Consider the following 19,678-nt stretch of genomic DNA (forward strand, 5'->3'; position numbering starts at 1 on the left):
GGAGCAGGGATCCCAGTGTGGGGCTTGATCCCAGGACTCTGGGACCATGACGTGAGCCAAAGGCAGACACTTTTTTTTTTTAAAGATTTTATTTATTTATTTGACAGAGAGAGATCATAAGTAGGCAGAGAGGCAGGCAGAGAGAGAGAGAGAGGAGGAAGCAGGCTCCCCGCCGAGCAGAGAGCCTGATGCGGGACTTGATCCCAGGACCCTGAGATCATGACCTGAGCCGAAGGCAGCGGCCTAACCCACTGAGCCACGCAGGCGCCCCAAAGGCAGACACTTAACCGACTGAGCCACCCAGGGACCCCTGAAAGTAATCTCTTACCGTGTTGCTTCTCATGAATCAGCGAGGGTATGCCAGATACTTTTGCATCAAAGCAGAGGGCTTGAGGGGCGCCTGGGTGGCTCAGTGGGTTAAAGCCTCTGCCTTCGGCTCAGGTCATGATCCCAGGGTCCTGGGATCGAGCCCCGCATCGGGCTGTCCGCCCCGCGGATAGCCTGCTTCCTCCTCTCTCTCTTTCTACCTGCCTCTCTGCCTACTTGTGATCTGTCTTTCAAATAAATAAATAAATAAAATCTTAAAAAAGAAAAAAAAGCAGAGGGCTTGAAGGTAGGGAGGATTAGCATCTTTGCAACTTGTCTTGAATTTTATTTGCCCTTTACCTTTGTAACGAGTTCAAAAATACATAGATCTACAAAACCCATGGAATGTAAGCATGATAACACATGCTATAGCGAGAAAAATGCATTCAGTCTTCCATCCTTGGGTTAATCAACCTACTGGCCCATGATAGCAGGGAAAACTGAGACCTGCCTTTGTTGACAGGAGTCCTTCCGTCCCTATCATAGATAGACCATGTTTGCGTTTCTACCTGTATGACCTTTCACGCTAGACTTCCCTGCTGTGTTATAGGAAAGTATCACCAGGACAAAGCAGCGGTAGGAAGTATAGTCAAGTTTTTCTTACTCATGGCAATTGTGTTCTATAAAGTCATAGCAAACACTGAGTTAGTGAATACTGAACCATTACTTCCAGTGATGGATTCCTCTGGTCAGAACATTTTGACAGTCAATAAATACATAACCTTGTTTTACGTGTGTTACTTTTTTTTTTCTTTTTTTTTTTAAAAAGATTTTATTTATTTATTTGACAGACAGAGATTACAGGCAGGTAGAGAGGCAGGCAGAGAGAGAGGAGGAAGCAGGCTCCCTGCTGAGCATAGAGCCCGATGCGGGACTCGATCCCAGGCACCCCACGTGTGTTACTTTTTAAAGATAGGTTATTTTCATATCTTTTATTGATTCATTAACATTGAACTCATGGCCAGCAATACATTCATAAATTCATAATTGAACAAAAGTTATCTAACACATGTATTTTTTCCATATGGCAGATCACAGCCTTCTCCTGCTTAGAAACATAAGACAACACTTCAGTCTTGTACTTGGGAGATGTTTTAAACAGCAAAACACAAACAAAAAGCTCAAAAATTCAAAACATGCGCTAAAAAGACCACAAAAAAGATGCTTGTTCACAATATGAGAGCTGAAACACAAAGGCAAAATGTCACCTTGTTCTACTTATGCATTTTTCACCACTTTGCCCTTGTCCACAAATGACTGTGAATGCACCAGGGACATTGATTTGGGGGAATGAGGGAATTTGCAAATACAGAATCCATAAACAGTGAAGACCAACTCTACTTAACGAAAACAAAAAAATCAAAATACCTGGTAACAGAACTTTTGCGGTCTGGCTTAGATCTTGTTTGCATTCAAATGGTCCCTTGGCCTTAGCCCTGAGCAGCCCATGACTTCAGAAAGCATAACTTGAAGAGGCGCCTGGGTGGCTCAGTCAATTAAGTGTCCATTATGACTCTTGATTTCACCTCAGGTCATGATTTCAGGACTGTAAGATCAAGCCACAGGTTGGGCTCTGCATTGGGCTTGGAGCCTGCTTAAGATTCTCTCTCCCTATGCCTCTGCCCTGCCCCTCTTTTTCTCCCTCTGAGAAAGAAAGAGAGAGAGAGAGGAAAGAAAAAAAGAAAACAAAAGAAGAACCTATAGTATACTATAGTATAATCTTTCTTGAAAAGAAGCAGTCAGAGGACCCTGGCTGGCTCCGTAGGTAGAGCACGCGACTGTTGATCTCAGTGTTGTAAGTTCAAGTCCCACGTTGGGTGTAGACATTACTTAAAAATACAATCTTTTTTAAAAAAGAAAAAAAAGAAAGAAAAAGGAGCAATATGTTGTATTCTTGCTTTACCATAAATTATAGGAAAAATAGAAATTGAAAAATGGACTGAGACTGGTGTCATTCATCCTTAGAATGGTGAATTGGGACCACTCTGGCATACATTCTTTCCTTCATGTCCCATGTAGGCCCCTTTCAACCTTAGATAGGTATGTGTTGGGAGTCCTCATTAGCAATTATTCAACATCTTTTTGGCCGACACTTTGCTTGACATTGTATACATAATCTCATTTCATCCTCAGACCCTAAAAGGTAGGATTTATTCCATTTGCAGAGATGGGAACACTATTTTGGTGAGGTTAAATACCTTAATAGAGGTATCACAAAACCATGATAAGTGGCAGAACTCAACTCTGAACACAGGTTTATGTGGCCATAGCCAGTATTCCCACTGTACATTGCTGCCTTCCATTGTTTACAGGCTGGAAAATTCCTCTGGCAGACGTGATAGAGTCTGTAGGAAGTTAAAATTGATAATAAATTTTGTGCAGCTCTTTCCAGTTGACTTGCTCTGACCAGTAGTAGTGAAAGTAACATTGAATGACTCCAAGGCTTAGCCTCAAGGCCTTATGGTTTAGCTCTTGTCCTCCTGAAAGACTGCTGCCTTGTAGACAAGCCTGGCTTGGAGAGGCCTCCTGGAGGATAACACACCTTGGAAAGAGTGCTTTGGTAGAGAGAGGCCTAACTATCCCCGCAGAGCCCCCCAACAACCTGACTACAAACCCACGTGAACCCAGCTGAGACAGCAGACAGCAGACTTGCCCCTGAGCCCAGCCCAAATTGCCAGCCCACAGAATCTTAGACAGATAGTTAGTTTTTGTTTTAAGCCACTAAGTTTTGCCGCAAAAGATAACTAATAGAATAGCCAGCACCCCGCCCCCGCCCAGCCCAAGGCCCCAGACTCTGATCTCTCTAAGCCTGTAAGAGCTGGGATTCTTCTGGTCTGCCATTTAGAAGGAGGTCTTATAATTCTTAGGTAGGGTCTTCATGTCTGCATAAAACGGTGGCTTCCTCCACTTTGCGCTATGTATGAGTTCACAGAGGTCTAAAGTTTTAGAGGTGGAATGACTTTAGAAACCATGTATTTCATCTCTGTGCTGCACTGATAAATGTTATGAACCAAGCAGTTTATGTAGAACCACTTGCAAAATGGGCCAGTCAGAGCTATGAGAAAAATTACCTCCTTTCGCTCCCAGTCCTGTGTTCTTCTGTCCTTCTTCCACACCATACTGCCCCCCCCTTTTTCCAAATCTCATTCTCATGTGATTATATCTAGGTGATTAAAATATAATAGGGAAGCTTGGTTTTTTGGTTTGTTTGGGTTTCATTCTCCCCCGCTGCCCAAAGAATCTGTGCAGAGAATTTGAGACAGAAAAGCATCATGTTCTAAAGACACTCAACCCTTGACTTACATAAGTAGAGTCAACTTTGTTCAGAGTGAAATATTCTTTTGCAGTTTTAACCCACACTTTTCTTTTTAAACTCTCTAACAGCAGTAGACATCCCAAATCAGTAACTTAATACCTCTCCATGTGGTTTTCGGTGTAGAGGTGAACGTTGTTTTGATTAGCACAGCATTGTACCGAGCATTTTACTACCCCCACAATATTATCACCCCTCATTGGTTTGGCCTTCCTGCTGGGAAAGTCATCTACTGTATAGAAGACACGTCTGTATCATTTCTGAACAGCAACAGCCTCAGAGGGGAACTTATTAAATGATGTTTAAAAGAAGCATTACTCCTCTAAGACCACAGATCTGAACCATGGTTTCTTCCAGACGAAAAACAATGCCCATTTTATACACAATCTTTTTAATCCTTCTTTGGTCCTCCTGGGTCTTTCTTATTAGGAGGGAGTTTTCTCATAAAGCAGGGAAATAAGACATAACACTCTTTAGGGATCCCTGGTAATATGTTTTCCCAGTAAATGTGAAATTTAATGTGAATTTTTTCTGTAGTTAAAATGTCCCTTAGGATTTTTTTGAGGAGAATGTGGGCGGGGGCTTTATAAGTATGGCAAAGATTGGGTTTAATTCTAGAGTGATCAAATCAGGTAAAGCATGCCTACAAGCAGTAAAATTAAGCTGTATATATACGGTCTCTTATAGGAATATCTACAACATAGTTCTTTATCAAAGTTTTGCTCTGAAATGCTTACTGAAACAATCCACTGAATATCTAGAAATGTATAAAATCTTATTCTGGGCAAGAGTTCACGCACTCAGGAGTGCTTATGGATACCAACAGTTGCTTTTCCTAACACATAGCTTCTGCAAGGATCCTGGGCCTATGGTACAAAAATAAAATTGCCGTTTGCTGAGTATTGGTATGTTGATGAGTTGCTCTGCCTACTTGTTGGCAGTTTGAACAGTAAAGTGATGGCAGATGGGCTGAAGTGTCCGATGGCTTTGACTCTAAGGGTCCATTACTGCCTGTTGTGAAATTCTTTTTTTTTTTTTTTTAATTTTATTTATTTATTTGACAGAGAGAGACATAGCGAGAGAGGGAACGCAAGCAGGGAGCCTGATGTGGGGCTCGATGCCAGGACCCTGGGATCATGACCTGAGCTGAAGGCAGATGCTTAATGACTGAGCCATCCAGCCCCCCCCCCCCGTTGTGAAATTCTTGAATAGCAATGCAGAGTTTAAATCCCATTGGAGGAGTTTGTGATTTTCGTGGGGCTCAGTGATAATTAAGTCCCTCACCCTTGCCTCTTTAAATTGCTCTTTGAGGGGCACCTGTGTGGCTCAGTCAGCTGGTTAAGCATCTGACTTTTGATTTCAGCTCAGGTCGTGATCTCAGAGTGTGAGATTGAGCCCTGTGTCGGGCTCTGCACATAGTGCAGAGCCTGCTTGAGATTCTCTCTCTCCCACTGCCCCTCCCTCCCTCTTTAAAAAAAAAAAAACTCTTGGAGCTAAAGTAAATCCCCTGGAAATTCACATGAAGGGCATTTTAGTTGTATATCACAAATATTTTGGCATTAGAAGCTGGGTGGGGATTTAAAAAAAGAACGAGAGAGAGAAGCTTGGTTGGATTAGGATAAGATTATGACATACCTTGGTGGCTTCCTCTTTCTGGGTCATTTTGATCCTCTTTCTATTCCAACCAATTTCTTGATAATCATTTAGCAAACATTTACTCAGTGCCTACTCTGGTCTCAGCACCACGGTACAAAGAGGAGTTGGAAGGGTTCTACTGAGACTAGGACGTAGTTCAATAATACTAGGAAATACAGTGACCCACAGCGAGGTTGATCAGCCTTGCCAGGGGGAGAGAGTCAGAAAAAGTTTCATAGAAGATGTGGCACTTGGCTGTCTCAAGTAGAATTTCATGAAACAAAGGAGGTAGCAGGTAAGAGAGACCATGACCTTCAAGCCTTGGGAAGGCTTCCAGCTGAGTCCGGGGATCAAGCCCCTCTCTGCTGAGCAGAGAGCCTCTCTCTCTCTCTCTGCCTGCCTCTCTGTCTACTTGTGAATAAAAATAAAATCTTTTTAAAAAAAATCAGTTTTGAGTTGAGTACCATGTATGTATATTATCTATATTTGAAAAATACTTTTTCTTTTAAGAATGGAGATACCAAGAACACCTGGGTGGCTCAGCTGGTTAAACATCTGCCTTCTGCTCAGGTCACAATCTCAGGGTTGTGGGATCGAGCCCCACTTTGGACTCCCTGCTCAGAGTGGAGTCTACTTCTCTCTCTCTCTGCCTGCTCTCTCACTCACTCTCTCTTCCAAATAAATAATTAAAAATCTTAAAAAAATAAAAAATAAGAAAGAATGGAGACATTAAGACAGTAGCCCCCCCCCAAAAAAAAGACAGTAATCCCTTAAACAATATGTTAAATTTACTTGCCAGGCGCTTCTTTCTGGAGTGTCTATTTTTTTTTAATGTTATCCCTAATTAATGGAATAAAGGAATTTTCCTCAAGTTAAACATGTTTCAGACAGAAACTGATGAGAGGAAAGTTTTTACACAGAAGACTTTTCCTATGTCTCTAAAATCCTGCCTGACCCTTCTGATTAGGAAAAACCCAACATTTGAAAGATTCTCCAGCTCACTGATGAAATTCTTCCCTGGCTCCAGAGTTGGCCAGTCAAATGAGTAACATAGAGTGGCCAAAGTATAATTGTTGGTCTTGTTTCAGGCAGTAAATAAACAGACCATCTTATGTAAATTTCTCTTATAATAAAAATATTATTCTCTTTGGGACGCCTGGGTGGCTCAGCTGGTTGAGCAGCTGCCTTCGGCTCAGGTCATGATCCCAACGTCCTGGGATCGACTCCCACATCAGGCTCCTTGCTTGGCAGGGAGCCTGCTTCTCCCTCTGCCTCTGCTTGCCATTCTGTCTGCCTGTGCTCGCTCTCTCTCCCTCTCTCTCTCTGACAAATAAATAAAATCTTTTAAAAAAAATAAATAGGGGCGCCTGGGTGGCTCAGTGGGTTAAGCCGCTGCCTTCGGCTCAGGTCATGATCTCAGGGTCCTGGGATCGAGTCCCACATCGGGCTCTCTGCTCAGCAGGGAGCCTGCTTCCTCCTCTCTCTCTGCCTGCCTCTCTGCCTACTTGTGATCTCTGTCTGTCAAATAAATAAATAAAATCTCTATAAAAAAAATAAAAATATTATTCTCTCATAATAAAAAATTAATTTTTTATTATATGTCAGTCTTAGTCATCTGTAAATGATTCTTAAGTCTGCCATTAGGAGAAATTAATCTGGTTTTTTTGTACTCAAAAACTTTTTATTTCAAACATCAATGCATCACGTGTATATAATTTTCTTTTGTATCTGCTCCTATAGAAAGAATCGTTCAGTGAATAATCTGGGTAAGTAGAAAGAGGATGGGAACAAAATAAAGAAAGGAAGGAAGGAAAGAGACAAGAATAACAAACAGAATTAGGAGCGAGGTTCCGTGTTGAATTGGGGAGGGAGCTTACCCATCATGCTTTGTATGGTGCAAACCCCCTAACCAGGTACCAGCACTAGCAAGTGAGGTCCATAGATCATCACCCCACCTCATTAAGCCAAAGGCTTCAGTTTTCACTTCCACAGTTGTCTTTTGTTCACTCTCTATAAAATGATCAGCTCATGCCCTTAAGGTTTTTGCTGTGGAGTTGAGGAGACAATAATTCAACAGAATTGATGCCATATGGAAAATCCCAAGTTAGCTTTTATGCAAGTGCAAAATAAAATATTCAAAACAGATGAGACGCTTGCAGTAGTGGTAGGAACACAGGCTTTGGTGTTAAACAGTCCCAAGTTGGAATTTGATCTTTCCTACTTAGAAGCGGCAAAGACCTGGTCAAGTCTGAATCCTTCTGAGCCTCCACACCCGGAACTGTAAATGAGACCAATAATACTGCACTTGCTTCCTTGTTATGAGGATTGAATGGCACGAATGGAAAGCGTGCGCCAACTTTGGCACGGAGGCATTAAATATAATGAGATGTTCTCACTTCCTTACTATGTGCTGGCACTGTACATAAAGCTTTATGTGTAGATAATATTATTAAAACCATATAAACACAAGGAAGCTAAGGCCTGGAGGAGTTAACAGTTGTCCCAAGCCCGATGGCCAGAAGTAGCAGGGCCAGGATTTGAACCAAGAAATCTGACTTCAGAAACCTAGCTCATAATCATTTATCTCTACAGTCTCTCCTCCGTGTAAGCCAGCAACCCACCCACAGGGATATGATGAATACGCTGCTTTGGGACTAGAGGAGTTTTAGAAGTCATCATTGATATTGGTAGACAGAGTCACTGAGGTATTCTAAGGTGAAGGAATGTTATTTAAATATGTGGAGAGAGGAGTGGGAGAGGAGCCACTCAGAACTGTGCCAACAAGCAGTTTTGTGTGAATAGCTGAAGAGCGTTAACATTTAAGAGGATATAACTGAGGAGATAAGAATCACATGTATAATCAACTCCAGATTTTTTATTTTAAACAATAAAGGGCAGCCTTTCATTAATGACCCGTTATTTCATCCAATCACAATTGTTTCAAAGTAGAAGGAAAGAAAATTTTCATGTTGCCTTGTCACATAGCTGCCTAAAATACCTCAGTGCAGTATCTTTTTTTTTTTTTTTTTTAATATTATTCTGTCATTCATGAGGTTCATGAAGCATGTAAGTTTTGAAAAACAAATCCAGGGGCACCTGGGTGGCTCAGTGGGTTAAGCCTCTGCCTTCAGCTCGGGTCGTGATCTCAGGGTCCTGGGATCGAGTCCCACATCAGACTCTTTGCTCGGCGGGGAGCCTGCCTCCTTCTCTCTCTCTGCCTGCCTCTCTGCCTACTTGTGATCTCTCTCTCTCTCTGTGTCAAATAAAGAAATAAAATCTTTAAAAAAAAAAAAAAAAAAAAAAGAAAAGAAAAACAAATCCACTTTTCTCTTCAGTTCACCAGCCTGCATTTCTAGTTTAGCTGTTGGCCCCACTTCTCACCTCTAGCACCACCAGTTAATACAGCTGTCCAGAACCATAATGTCACACTTTCAGCACACAGGCATGTTGTAAGAAATGTGACTTTTTTCTATTGATAGTTCAGTGTGTCTCATGTGTTCTTGTATTTTCATTGATAACTTTAAGAGAAATCACAGCAGTAGTCAAAGGAAAGAATAAATGAGTAGTTTGTCCACACAGACTCAAGGACCAGACAGATCATTGGCCATGAGTTTGGTATTTGAGAAACAATATATTTCTTTTTTTATCGGGGCGCCTGGGTGGCTCAGTTGGCCGAGCAACTGCATTCATTTCAGCTCAGGTCGTGACCCTGGAGTCCCGGAATGGAATCCCTCATTGGGCTCCCTGCTCAGCAGGGGGTCTGCTCCTTCCTCTGACCTTGCCCCTCTCATGCTCACTTGCTCTGATTCTCTCACCTTCTCAAATAACTAAATCCAATCTTTCTTTTAAAGATTTTATTTAGGGGGCGCCTGGATGGCTCAGTGGGTTAAAACCTCTGCCTTTGGCTCAGGTCATGATCCCAGGGTCCTGGGATCGAGCCCTGCATTGGGCTCTCTGCTTTGCAGGGAGCCTGCTTCCAACCCCCACCACCTCTCTCTGCCTGCCTCTCTGCCTACTTGTGATCTGTCAAATAAATAAATAAAATCTAAAAAAATAAAAATAAAGATTTTATTTAGGGGTGCCTGGGTGGCTCAGTGGATGAAGCCTCTGCCTTCAGCTCAGGTCATGATCTCAGGGTCCTGGGATGGAGCCCCTCACCAGGCTCTCTGCTGAGCAGGGAGCCTGCTTCCCCCCCCCCACCCCTGCCTGCCTCTCTGCCTACTTGTGATCCCTCTCTCTCTCTGTCAAATAAATAAATAAAATCTTCAAAAAAAAAGAAGAAGAAGAAGAAGAAAGTAGATTTGGGGACTACCTGGGTCTGTTAAGCATCTGCCTTCAGCTCAGATCATGATCCCAAGGCCCTGGGATCAAGCCCAGCATCAGGCTCCCTGCTCAGTGGGGAGCCTGTTTTTCCCTCTGCCTCTGCCCCTCCCCGTTTGTGCACTTGCTCACTCTCTCAAGTAAATTTTTAAAAATTTAAAAAAAAAAAAAAAGATTTGGTTTGGGTCTTTTCTATCTTATTTGTTTTATTTTCGCAAGAAATATTTCTTTACATTGACTTCTTGTCGATTTAATTCTGATTTTGAGGCTCCATATTTCTGGACTAAGGCAGAATCAACCTCCGTCATTTTGGAGGCCTCTGAAACTCTTGAGTTCTAGTTTCTTTACAAAGCTCCCAGATGTCACTGGTAGGCCCCTGGTCATTATCATCAGTCCTCCCGGTGATCATCAAGCCCTCTCTTACCCAGACCTTTATGATCGCAAGTCAAGAAATCCTGCTGCTTCCAAGCCCCAGTGCTTGGGACACAGAACTTCTTCCAAGGTAGGATTCATTATGCCTAGAGTCTCCCGCCTTGACCACTGCTTGAAAGGTCTTGCAACCAGCGTGTGTGCTGGGGGTTGGTGGGGATGGGGGGGCACTGGGCAGTGCAGGGCTCAAATCCACACTCATGGGACCCACAGATCTGTTTCTAGTCTCCACTCAGAAGCTCTTTTCCTCTCCCAGCAGTGCTCCAAGACACCTGGCATGATCCTCTCAGCATCGTTTTTTCAGTGCCCCTCGGTTTGATAAACAACAGAAAGAACCAATGACTTCTGGTTCAGTTTTCGGCTTCATAAAAATCGCCTACGGGTGGGATGCCTGGGTAGAGCAGTCGGTTTAGCATTCAACCCTCCATTTCTGCACAGGTCAGGATCTCAGGGTCATGACGTCAGGGTTGTCAGATCAAGCCCTACGTCAGGTTCTGTGCGCAGCTTATTGTCTGCCTCAGATTCCCTCTCCCTCTGCCCTTCCCACTCCTGCTTTCTCTCTCTCTCTCCCTCCCCACAAAATAAATAAATAAATAATTTTTTAAAAGAAATCCCCTGTGCCCAACATCAGGGGGAAAAGTCATCTGAACATATTCCATTGACTAATTTTTAAATAGTCTCACCAAAACCTATATATATATATAATATCAGTATACGGTTGTACAGGTGTGAACTGTCTGCAGGGTCTTTAGGAAACTGCTGATGGGGATTGTCTCTGGGTCATGGGCCTGAGGGGCAGGGGAGGGAGGCGGTTTCTTCCATAGTTGACTACACCCTGTGGTTTTGCTTGAGTCCTTTACATGTGTTATTTTTATAATAAAAAATGTAAGGTTATTAATTTGAAAAGATAGGAATCTTTTAAATTCACTAACCATGATCTGTGTTCATCAGCTGACAGTTCCCTGCCTTCGACAGTGTCCTGATTCTATGGCTGAGAATGCTAAGTTTGGGAGTTAATTTGCCCAGAGTTAGACACAGGCAGGTCAGAATTTGAATGCACAGCTGTCTGACACTTAGGCTCATGAACGCCCTTTCCCTCCTCCATGCTTCGTCCTCCGGGGTCATTTCATTCCACTTCAGTTCTTTTCTTTCATTGCCTGAGTAATGAGGCCTGACAGACCCCCTGCATCAGGCCACACATTTATGCCAAATCCTTGAATACTAATAAATACCTGAAACCGTGTCTCAAAATATACCATAAAATGTAAATAAGAAGGACACATAGTTCACCTCAAGTTCATTCACAGCAGCAATGTACAGGTTAACAGTAAAACACATGGGGGAAGTTTAACTTGAAATATTAGGCAAAGCCAGTCCTGAAGGAATGAAATAATAAACCTAGGAAAAATTAATGATACCTCTGAATATATTGTAACTGCGTGTTTTGTTTACTTTTAGGTCAAATAAAATATGACGTTATTAGCGAGGAGCAAATTATGAGATGCTGGCCTATGGTTTGGTTGTTTGTGTAAGGAAGCATTTATGGTTGTTGAAAATTAATAAGAATTTGTTTTTTATAGGACGCTATAGTTATACACGAAGTCTACGAAGAAGGAGCAGCAGCCAGAGATGGAAGACTTTGGGCTGGTGACCAGATATTAGAGGTAGGGGAGTATGAATTTATTTAATACTAGCAAATAACAGGGGCACTGGGTGGCTCAGTCAGTTAAGTGTCTGACTCTTGATTTTGGCTCCAGTCATGATCTCAGGGTTGAGATCCAGCCCTACTTTAGGCTCCCCGAAGAGCAGGAAGCCAGCTCCTCCTTAAGATTTTTTCTCTGTCCCTCCCAGCCTGCTTAAAAAAATAAATAAAATTTTTTAAAAACTAAGGGGTGCCTGGGTGGCTCAGTCCTTAAGCCTCTGCGTTTGGCTCAGGTCATGATCCCAGCATCCTGGGATCTAGCCCCGCATCAGGCTCCCTGCCCAGCGGGAAGGGAAGCCTGCTTCCCCTCTCTCTCTGCCCCTGCTTGTGTTCCCTCTCTCGCTGTTGTCTCTCTCTGTCAAATAAATAAAAATCTTTAAAATTTTTTTAAACTAATATAAGTAAATAAAGTTTTTTTTAAAAATACTAGCAAATACAATTCCTTTACCGAACTTGATCTGCAAAGTCTGTTCACTCACTGCCTTGTACTTTATCCTCGTTTGTCTCCCATTTAGCAGAACGTGTACCTTTTTTTTTTTAATGTACGTTGAATAACTGTCATCAAAATCATGGCATATTATCTAAATCTCTGAAAACTTTTTTAAAATTAAAGTTCTGTAGTTCTAATAGTTCTATAATCATCGTATCAAATGAGAGTGTGCACTGTTGCAGTTTTACTTTTTTGTGCTCCTCCATCGTACCTGTCTAAATCCTCTCCTCAGAACACAGACACTTATGCATAAACATGCACACCTGATATTTTAAAGACTTGTATTGCCGTTTTAAGTATTGTTTTCTTACTCCTAATAAATCTTTCAGTAAAGTGGAGGCCCATGCCTTTCCTCTTTTGTCTTCTAGTTGATGAAAATGTAGAATATTCTCCTTTTAGGAGGTACATGGTACTTATTAATAAGTCAGAATGATTAGCTTGCCTCTTTTAAATGGACTCTTAATTAGCAAAGGCGTTAAAGCCTTTAAAAAAAAAAAAAAAATGCCAAGGCAGGCATTGTCTGAACTAGGGAACGGATGAATGGCAGGTCAATGCCAGGCATTCTGGTAGATGGAACGAAAGAGCTTTTTTGATGGTGTGAAACCTTTAGGCAACATTTATTTCTTTCATTGGATGAATTTAATTGAATAGTTAACATTTTATGGTGGGCATGTGCATTTTTGCTTTGCAACTTTAATATAGCACATTGTGAATGACATCATAGCATTTTATTTTCCCTTTGGTGGTTCAAGTCTGCCTCCCAAGATGAAACCACAGATACAATTAAGGGCAGAAAATATAGGCAAGAAGGAGTTAAAGGAGAAGCCAGGCTCATTGCAAATTAAATTCAGGGTTTCTCTGCAGACTTTTACTGTGCTTCATCATTGGATTAGGACATATTCCCAGTACATTCATTAAGGCACAAGTGTATGAGGTTAGAAAAATAAGCAAGACCTCTTTGGGAATTGGCTTGACTGCTTTAGCATACAGCACCGTTTTTTTAGTGGTCAGAAGTTTTGAGGTTTTTTTTTTTTTTTCCTCCTTAGGTTTTCTGATTAACTGGTGTTATCGTAATTGGCTTTGTAAAATAAATAGATTGAATATTCAAGAGTACAGATGCACACACGCCTAGATACTTGTGTGATCTGTAAGCCCATGAATGATTCTATAATGATCACTTGAAACTAAATCTAATATATGTATTTCCTTGATTACGGTGATGGTTGTATAGGTTTAAATGACATAAATTCACATATAAATTGTACACTTGAAATATACTTTATTTTGGGGCTCCTGGGTGGCTCAGTGGGTTAAAGCCTCTGCCTTTGGGTCAGGTCATGGTCTCAGGGTCCTGGGATCGAGCCCTGCGTCGGGCTCTCTGCTTGGCAGGGAGCCTGCTTCCCCCTTTCTCTTCCTCCCTCTCTGCCTACTTGTGATCTCTGTCTGTCAAATAAATAAAATAAAATCTTTAAAAATAAATATATAAATAAATAAATATATTTTATTTCTTAATGTTATACCTCAATAAAAAACTTTTAAAAACTCTATCTGTTTATATTGGATAGAGCGCAGCTGTAGCTGCTGTCTTCCATAAAGGATATTCATCTACAAGCAAACACTCAGGACAGGTTAACATGAAGAAAGCAATTAAGTGGAAGGAGAAATTGAAAACTCAAACCATTTCCTGGTACCCAACTGAATTATATTACCCAATATGGACTGATGGTCTACACTTCTCATTAAAGATGATCAGGACATAATGTAACATTGTGTGTCAACTGAAAAGTTATTATTATTATTATTATTTTTTATTGGTGAGGACAGGCTGTTCTTTTACCGCAGGCGGTACAAGAGTATATGGTGTGTTTAGTTAAGAAATAGCTGTTTGGTCAAGTAACACGTTTCCTTTTAAGCAGCTTAGGCCCCACATTTGGACTCGTTCTAGTTGTGGTTGATGTGTATAGATGCATAATGAAGCATAATCAGCCTGTGGCCTGCAGCTTTGCCTTAAGAAGACAGGCCAGCTTCAGTGGTATCTTTCAAGACCATGAAACCAGAGAATTCTGCACCAGTGCTTTCAAGACAGTAACTTTTCTGCTTAGGAGTACTCCACATTGGCAGCTGGCCTTTCCTGGCTTTAATTCTATCCTCATATTAAAATTAGGACAAGCCATGGGGCACCCGGCTGGCTCAGTCAGTAGAGCACACAACTCTTATCTTGGGTTCCAGCCCCATGTTGAGCATAAAGATTGCTTTAAAAAAAAAAAAAAAAAAAAAAAAAACAGTTGGGGGGCACCTAGGTGGCTCAGTTGTTAAGTGTCTACCTTCAGCTCCCGAGGTCCTGGGATCCCAGGGTCCTGGGATCACATCCCACATCAGGCTTCCTGCTCCACGGAGAAGCCTGCTTCTCCCTCTCCCACTCCCCGTGCCTGTCTTCCCTCTCACAGTGTCTCTGTCAAATAAATAAATAAATAAATCTTTTTTAAAAACAAACAAACAAAAAAAAAAACAACTGGGACAAACCAGTTTTTGCTTACAAAGATATAGTCCAGTAATGTTTTAGCATGGCAAGATTAATGATTCTATAATTAGCATAGACTGACTTCTTTCTGACTCTGCTTTTAAAGTCAGTCCCTCGGGGCACTAGGGTGAGGCTCAGTCTGTTCAGTTTCAGGCTTGATTTCAGCTCAAGTCATAATCTCAGGGTTGTGAGATCGAGCCCTGCATTGGGCTCCGCACTGAATGTGCTGCCGGCCTAAGATTCTCCCTTTCCCTTTCCCTCTGCCTTTCTCCACTGCCACAGGCACATGCACATTCAGTCTATCTTTCTAAAACAAACAAAGTCCCTCATCTAACCCTACCCCTACCTCCATTATTCTCTTCTATCTTTGTGCAAGTGGGAACAGAAAGAGTAGAAGGCTAATGCCTGGTTTTCCCTGTGAACTAAAATGGCAAGGAACTACTGCCTGGTTTGGTGATTCTTTCCTTCCAAAGCAGTGATTCATCCACTTCCTCGTCCTGCCCAAGCAACATGATACACTCCCATTGACAACTGGGGCCTCCTATGGCTCTTTGTCTCAAATAGGGAGCCCTGCTATTACCACTCCTACAATCAGTGCTCTAAATAATGCATATAGTGCTTCTGTAAGGCACTTAAGGCAATACTTCACTCCACAATATTGAAGCTACACAGCGATATTTTTCTTAACGATTACTGGTGCATTTAGTGGTGCCTCTTGATAAGCAGAGGAGGAAATGAAAGCTATGAACTTGGAGCAAATCACTTGGATTTGAGCAAGCATCTTAATGCTGGAATTTAATATAAATTGGTTTTATAATATTAGTTTCATGACAGTGCTTCTTATTGGATGTATAATTTGTTAGGGATTTTGAAAAGGTATTTTAGAGGCTGAAGAGACTTTACCTTCTACCCCTGGAAGTACTATGGTGCAGTGGATTAACAGAAGTGGTCTTGTGCGCCATCTATTGGAATATGGGAAAATAATCCGCTCAGGCCACATTTTCTAGAGGCGCTGTTTTCCCCCTTTATTCTATGGATTTACCTCTGGAACACTGAGAATGCAGCATGGGCCTGAAGTTAACAGTGGATGCTGGCGCTTGACAGAAAACAGTCCTGACTCGGGTTACTTCAATCCCTTGTAAATTCCCAACTTGTAACTTACACTGGGCTTAACTGTGGGCCAAGTCCTATGCCCAGGGCGTTAGAGGGTATACTTCAGGTAATTCTAACAACACTAAGTAGATACTGTCTCCAACTCATACAGGACACAGTTGAAGCTTAAGTAATTATCTGAGGTTTCACAGAGTAAGTTAAAATGAGCACTCAAACTGAAGCCCATCTGTATTCAAAACCCATGCTTAACCACTGTTCTTTGGTTTAAAAAAATTTTTTTTAAGTAAGGTCTACGCCCAGTGTGGGGCTTAAACTCACAACCCTCAGATCAAGAGTCATGTGCACTGCTGGCCAAGGCAGCCAGGCATCCCTTAACCACTGTCATGCTGGGTGTAGTTAATCTAAGTGAGAACACGGACCCAAGATATACCAGAAGGGTTGGGGGGGTGGGGGGATACAGCTTGAAAATTAGGCTTTTAAAACATTTTTCTGGTTCACCGAATCAGTTTCAAAGAATAGCTCAAAACTCACCTTCTCCAGGAAGGGCTCATTGCTCTCTTCTCCCTTGTCTGTAACCATTCCTCATGCCCCAAGTCATTCATCTTTGGAATGTTAGAATGGGGGAAGCCTGAGACCAACCCCTCACTGGACAGATGAAGGAATGGAGGAGCAGAGATAAGCCCGACCTGCCCAGCACACACAGGGATGGACTAGAACGTGGAGGAGAACCAGCATCATGAGAGTACTCTTCCATTCTGTTATACTCCCCTGGCCATGACCTGGGCCTGTTCTTCCCTTTGGCTCGTTTCCTAGCTGTGACCTTGATGGAGTGACCCATGACTCCCTCCCGTTGAGTCCTCAGCTGTTCTGCTCCTCAGTTTCTCCCTTGTGTTAAATCCACTCACCCACAGCACTGCCTGATTCTGTGACAGGGGCTCCAGGAACTCCTTCTGAGAGGAAGTTGAGGCAGAATAATATAGAGACTAAAGGTGGGAAGACAGTCTGGGTTCAAACTGTGACGCCTCCATCTGCTTGCTCTGTAACCTTGGCCAAGTCTCTTAGCCTCTCCATGCCTTACTTTCCTCGTCCGTAAAATAGTAATGGCACCTTTTCAGAGAGTTAGTGTAAGGATTAAATGACTAAATATTGATAAAGGGCTAATTCACAAGCACTACACAAACATTTGTTAAGTAAAAAATAAATAAGGGGCACCCGGGTGGCTCGGTTCAGCGTCTGCCTTCAGCAGACAGATCCCAGAGTCCTGGGATCGAGCCCCGCATCGGACTCCCTGCTCAGCAGGGAGTCTGCTTATCCTTCTCCCCCCACCCCTGCTTGTGTGCTCTCTCACTCACGCTCTCTCAAATAAATGAATAAAATCTTTAAATAAACAAAGTAAGTAGGTAAGTTGACTATGATCTCCGTGTAGCAGATGAGGAAACAGAGTCTTAGAGGTTACATGGGTTGTCCAGATTCACATGATTTGCCAGAAACAGAGCCATGGCTTTCCTCAGTGCTGTTTCCAGGATAGTTTGCCTCTAACTCATGTCCTGTTTGTTCTCACTCGGATCCAGGTTCAGAAGAGTGTACCTGAAGGGGATTTTGACACTGTGGAAAGTCTCTCATTTCATTCCTACTTATTCCAAAGTAGTTGTGATGTTTGCAATTAAGAGTGAGGATGTCAAATTCAATAAGCAAATGGAGTCTAAAAATGCTGACCAAACACTAATGTTTATTTCCCTTTTGACCTCAGTTAAATGAGCCAGTCAGCCCTTTCCACCCATCCTGCTCCCTCTCGCCCTCCCTCCCCAACCATGTTGATCCCATAGTAAAGTTCACAGCTATGCAAAATTGCATTATTGTGTGCACTAACCTTTTTGGGGGTGGGAAGAGTATAAGAGTTAACCTCCCTTATATGTGAAACAGCTACTACTACTAGTAGTAGCCACTGCCTTGGTGCTTTGGGAATGGCTGAAAATTTCTAGAGGTTTTTCACTGGTTAGATTAAGGAGTTCAGCAGACAGAGCAGGTATAGAGGGCTCTGCTGTCAGCAGCCCATCTCAGATGCCCGTTGTTCCAGGTTAATGGGGTTGACCTGAGGAGCGCCGGCCACGAAGAAGCCATCACAGCCCTGAGGCAGACCCCCCAGAAGGTACGACTGGTGGTGTATAGAGATGAAGCACACTACAGGGATGAGGAGAACTTGGAGATTTTCCCGGTGGATCTGCAGAAAAAGGCTGGCCGAGGACTGGGTCTGAGCATCGTTGGGAAACGGTAAGGAAATACAAGTTCTAGAACAGATTGGCCTGTCTCCCCGGAGGCCTAGGGAGCCTATGAACACCAGCTGAGAAAGTCTTATGTAAACTAATGATAAGGTTTCTAAAATTAACCTATTTATAAATATTAGAGTGACCTAAGTCATGTTTCAGAGCAAGATCTTAACCAAGAAAAGTGTGTCATATGAAGATAGAACTCAAAACCCAAACAACACAAACTGTATTTGTTCCCATATAGAATAAGAACAGAATCAAAAAGGTTTTTTCAGGGGCATCTGGGTGGATCAGTCATTAAGCATCTGCCTTCGACTCAGGTTGTGATTCCAGGGTCCTGGGAATGAGCCCCACATCGGGCTCCCTGGTCAGCAGGAAGACTGCTTTCTCCCTTTCCCCTCCTTGTGTTCCCTCTCTCTTTATGTCTATTAATTAATTAATTTTAAAAGTATTTTTTACCTTGGAGTCCCTTAGCCCTAAGACTTGCATGGGGTGAATTAAAGCCACCTAGCCAAGAAACCGTTAATATCAACAGATACTACCATGTGAATTTCATGCTATGTTACCTACAACTAGTTGGTGAGTTTCAAAAATTAGCTGAATAGATATATTTGAGAGACAAATGTAAATTATTCATTAATGTAGTGTTCATTAAGAAAGAGGCCCCTAAAACAATAACTTGCAACAAAAATGTATGTGGATCCTGTTGGCTGGGCCTTTCTTCTGAAGTCTGTGCTGCTTACCCATTTGATGGGCATTATCGAATAACAGTAGTAGGTAAGAGAAGTAAGTAATCTCTTGAAACTGCAATTCCAGCTCCTGTGGTTTACTGATTTTCGATATTTAGTGTCTATTCCAACAGGGCTGCAGGGTTTCCAGGTGACACCCCAATATGGCCTTAATGGTTATCAGCCATCTTCTTAGGAAGAACTGAAGTTGGTTTTTTATATTTATTTATTTGACAGACGGAGATCACAGAGAAGCAGGCAGAGAGAGAGGAGGAAGCAGGCTCCCTGCTGAGCAGAGAGCCTGATGCAGGGCTTGATCCCAGGACCCTGGGATCATGACCTGAGCCGAAGGCAGAGGCTTAACCTGCTGAGCCACCCAGGTGCCCCATCCAAGCCATTATTGAAATAAAAACATTGGAGACAATTTTTGAGAGTACTGACCTTGTGCCAAGTATCATGGTGTCGTGGTCTTATTCTTCAGCACCATTAAATCATCACTCTGAAAATGCATTTTAAACCAGAAAAGCGGAGACTCCTGTTTCTAAATAAACTCACTGCACACCTGACAAAACCTGTGTTGAAGTTTGCTTCCTGGTTGTGACATACACATGCCTGGGGAGATTCCGCGTAGAGGAATGGTTTTTTACTTTATTGTCTCCTTTTACTTTATTGTCTCCTACACTCTTCATACAGCACTAGTATTTCAGATTGAGTTTGTAAGGAACATTCATACTCCTGAGCCCAGAAATTTCCATTGCGAAGGTTCAGGTGCTTAAGTTCTCATGTTGGTGATT

The 19,678-nt window shown here is 42.4% G+C and overlaps 1 protein-coding gene across 10 annotated transcripts in view; it reads left to right on the forward strand.

Moving 5' to 3' along the window:
* The window catches only part of PATJ (PATJ crumbs cell polarity complex component), a 377,446-nt gene that overhangs the window by 315,559 nt on the left and 42,209 nt on the right, over nt 1-19,678 (forward strand). For all 10 annotated transcript variants that reach the window (XM_059135624.1, XM_059135619.1, XM_059135627.1 and 7 more), the window contains 2 exons: nt 11,644-11,727; nt 17,967-18,160. In XM_059135624.1, the coding sequence (XP_058991607.1) occupies nt 11,644-11,727; nt 17,967-18,160 (278 nt within the window). The remainder of the gene's footprint in view (nt 1-11,643; nt 11,728-17,966; nt 18,161-19,678) is intronic.

This window comes from Mustela lutreola, chromosome 10 (assembly GCF_030435805.1).
Source record: "Mustela lutreola isolate mMusLut2 chromosome 10, mMusLut2.pri, whole genome shotgun sequence".
Taxonomy (NCBI): domain Eukaryota; kingdom Metazoa; phylum Chordata; class Mammalia; order Carnivora; family Mustelidae; genus Mustela; species Mustela lutreola.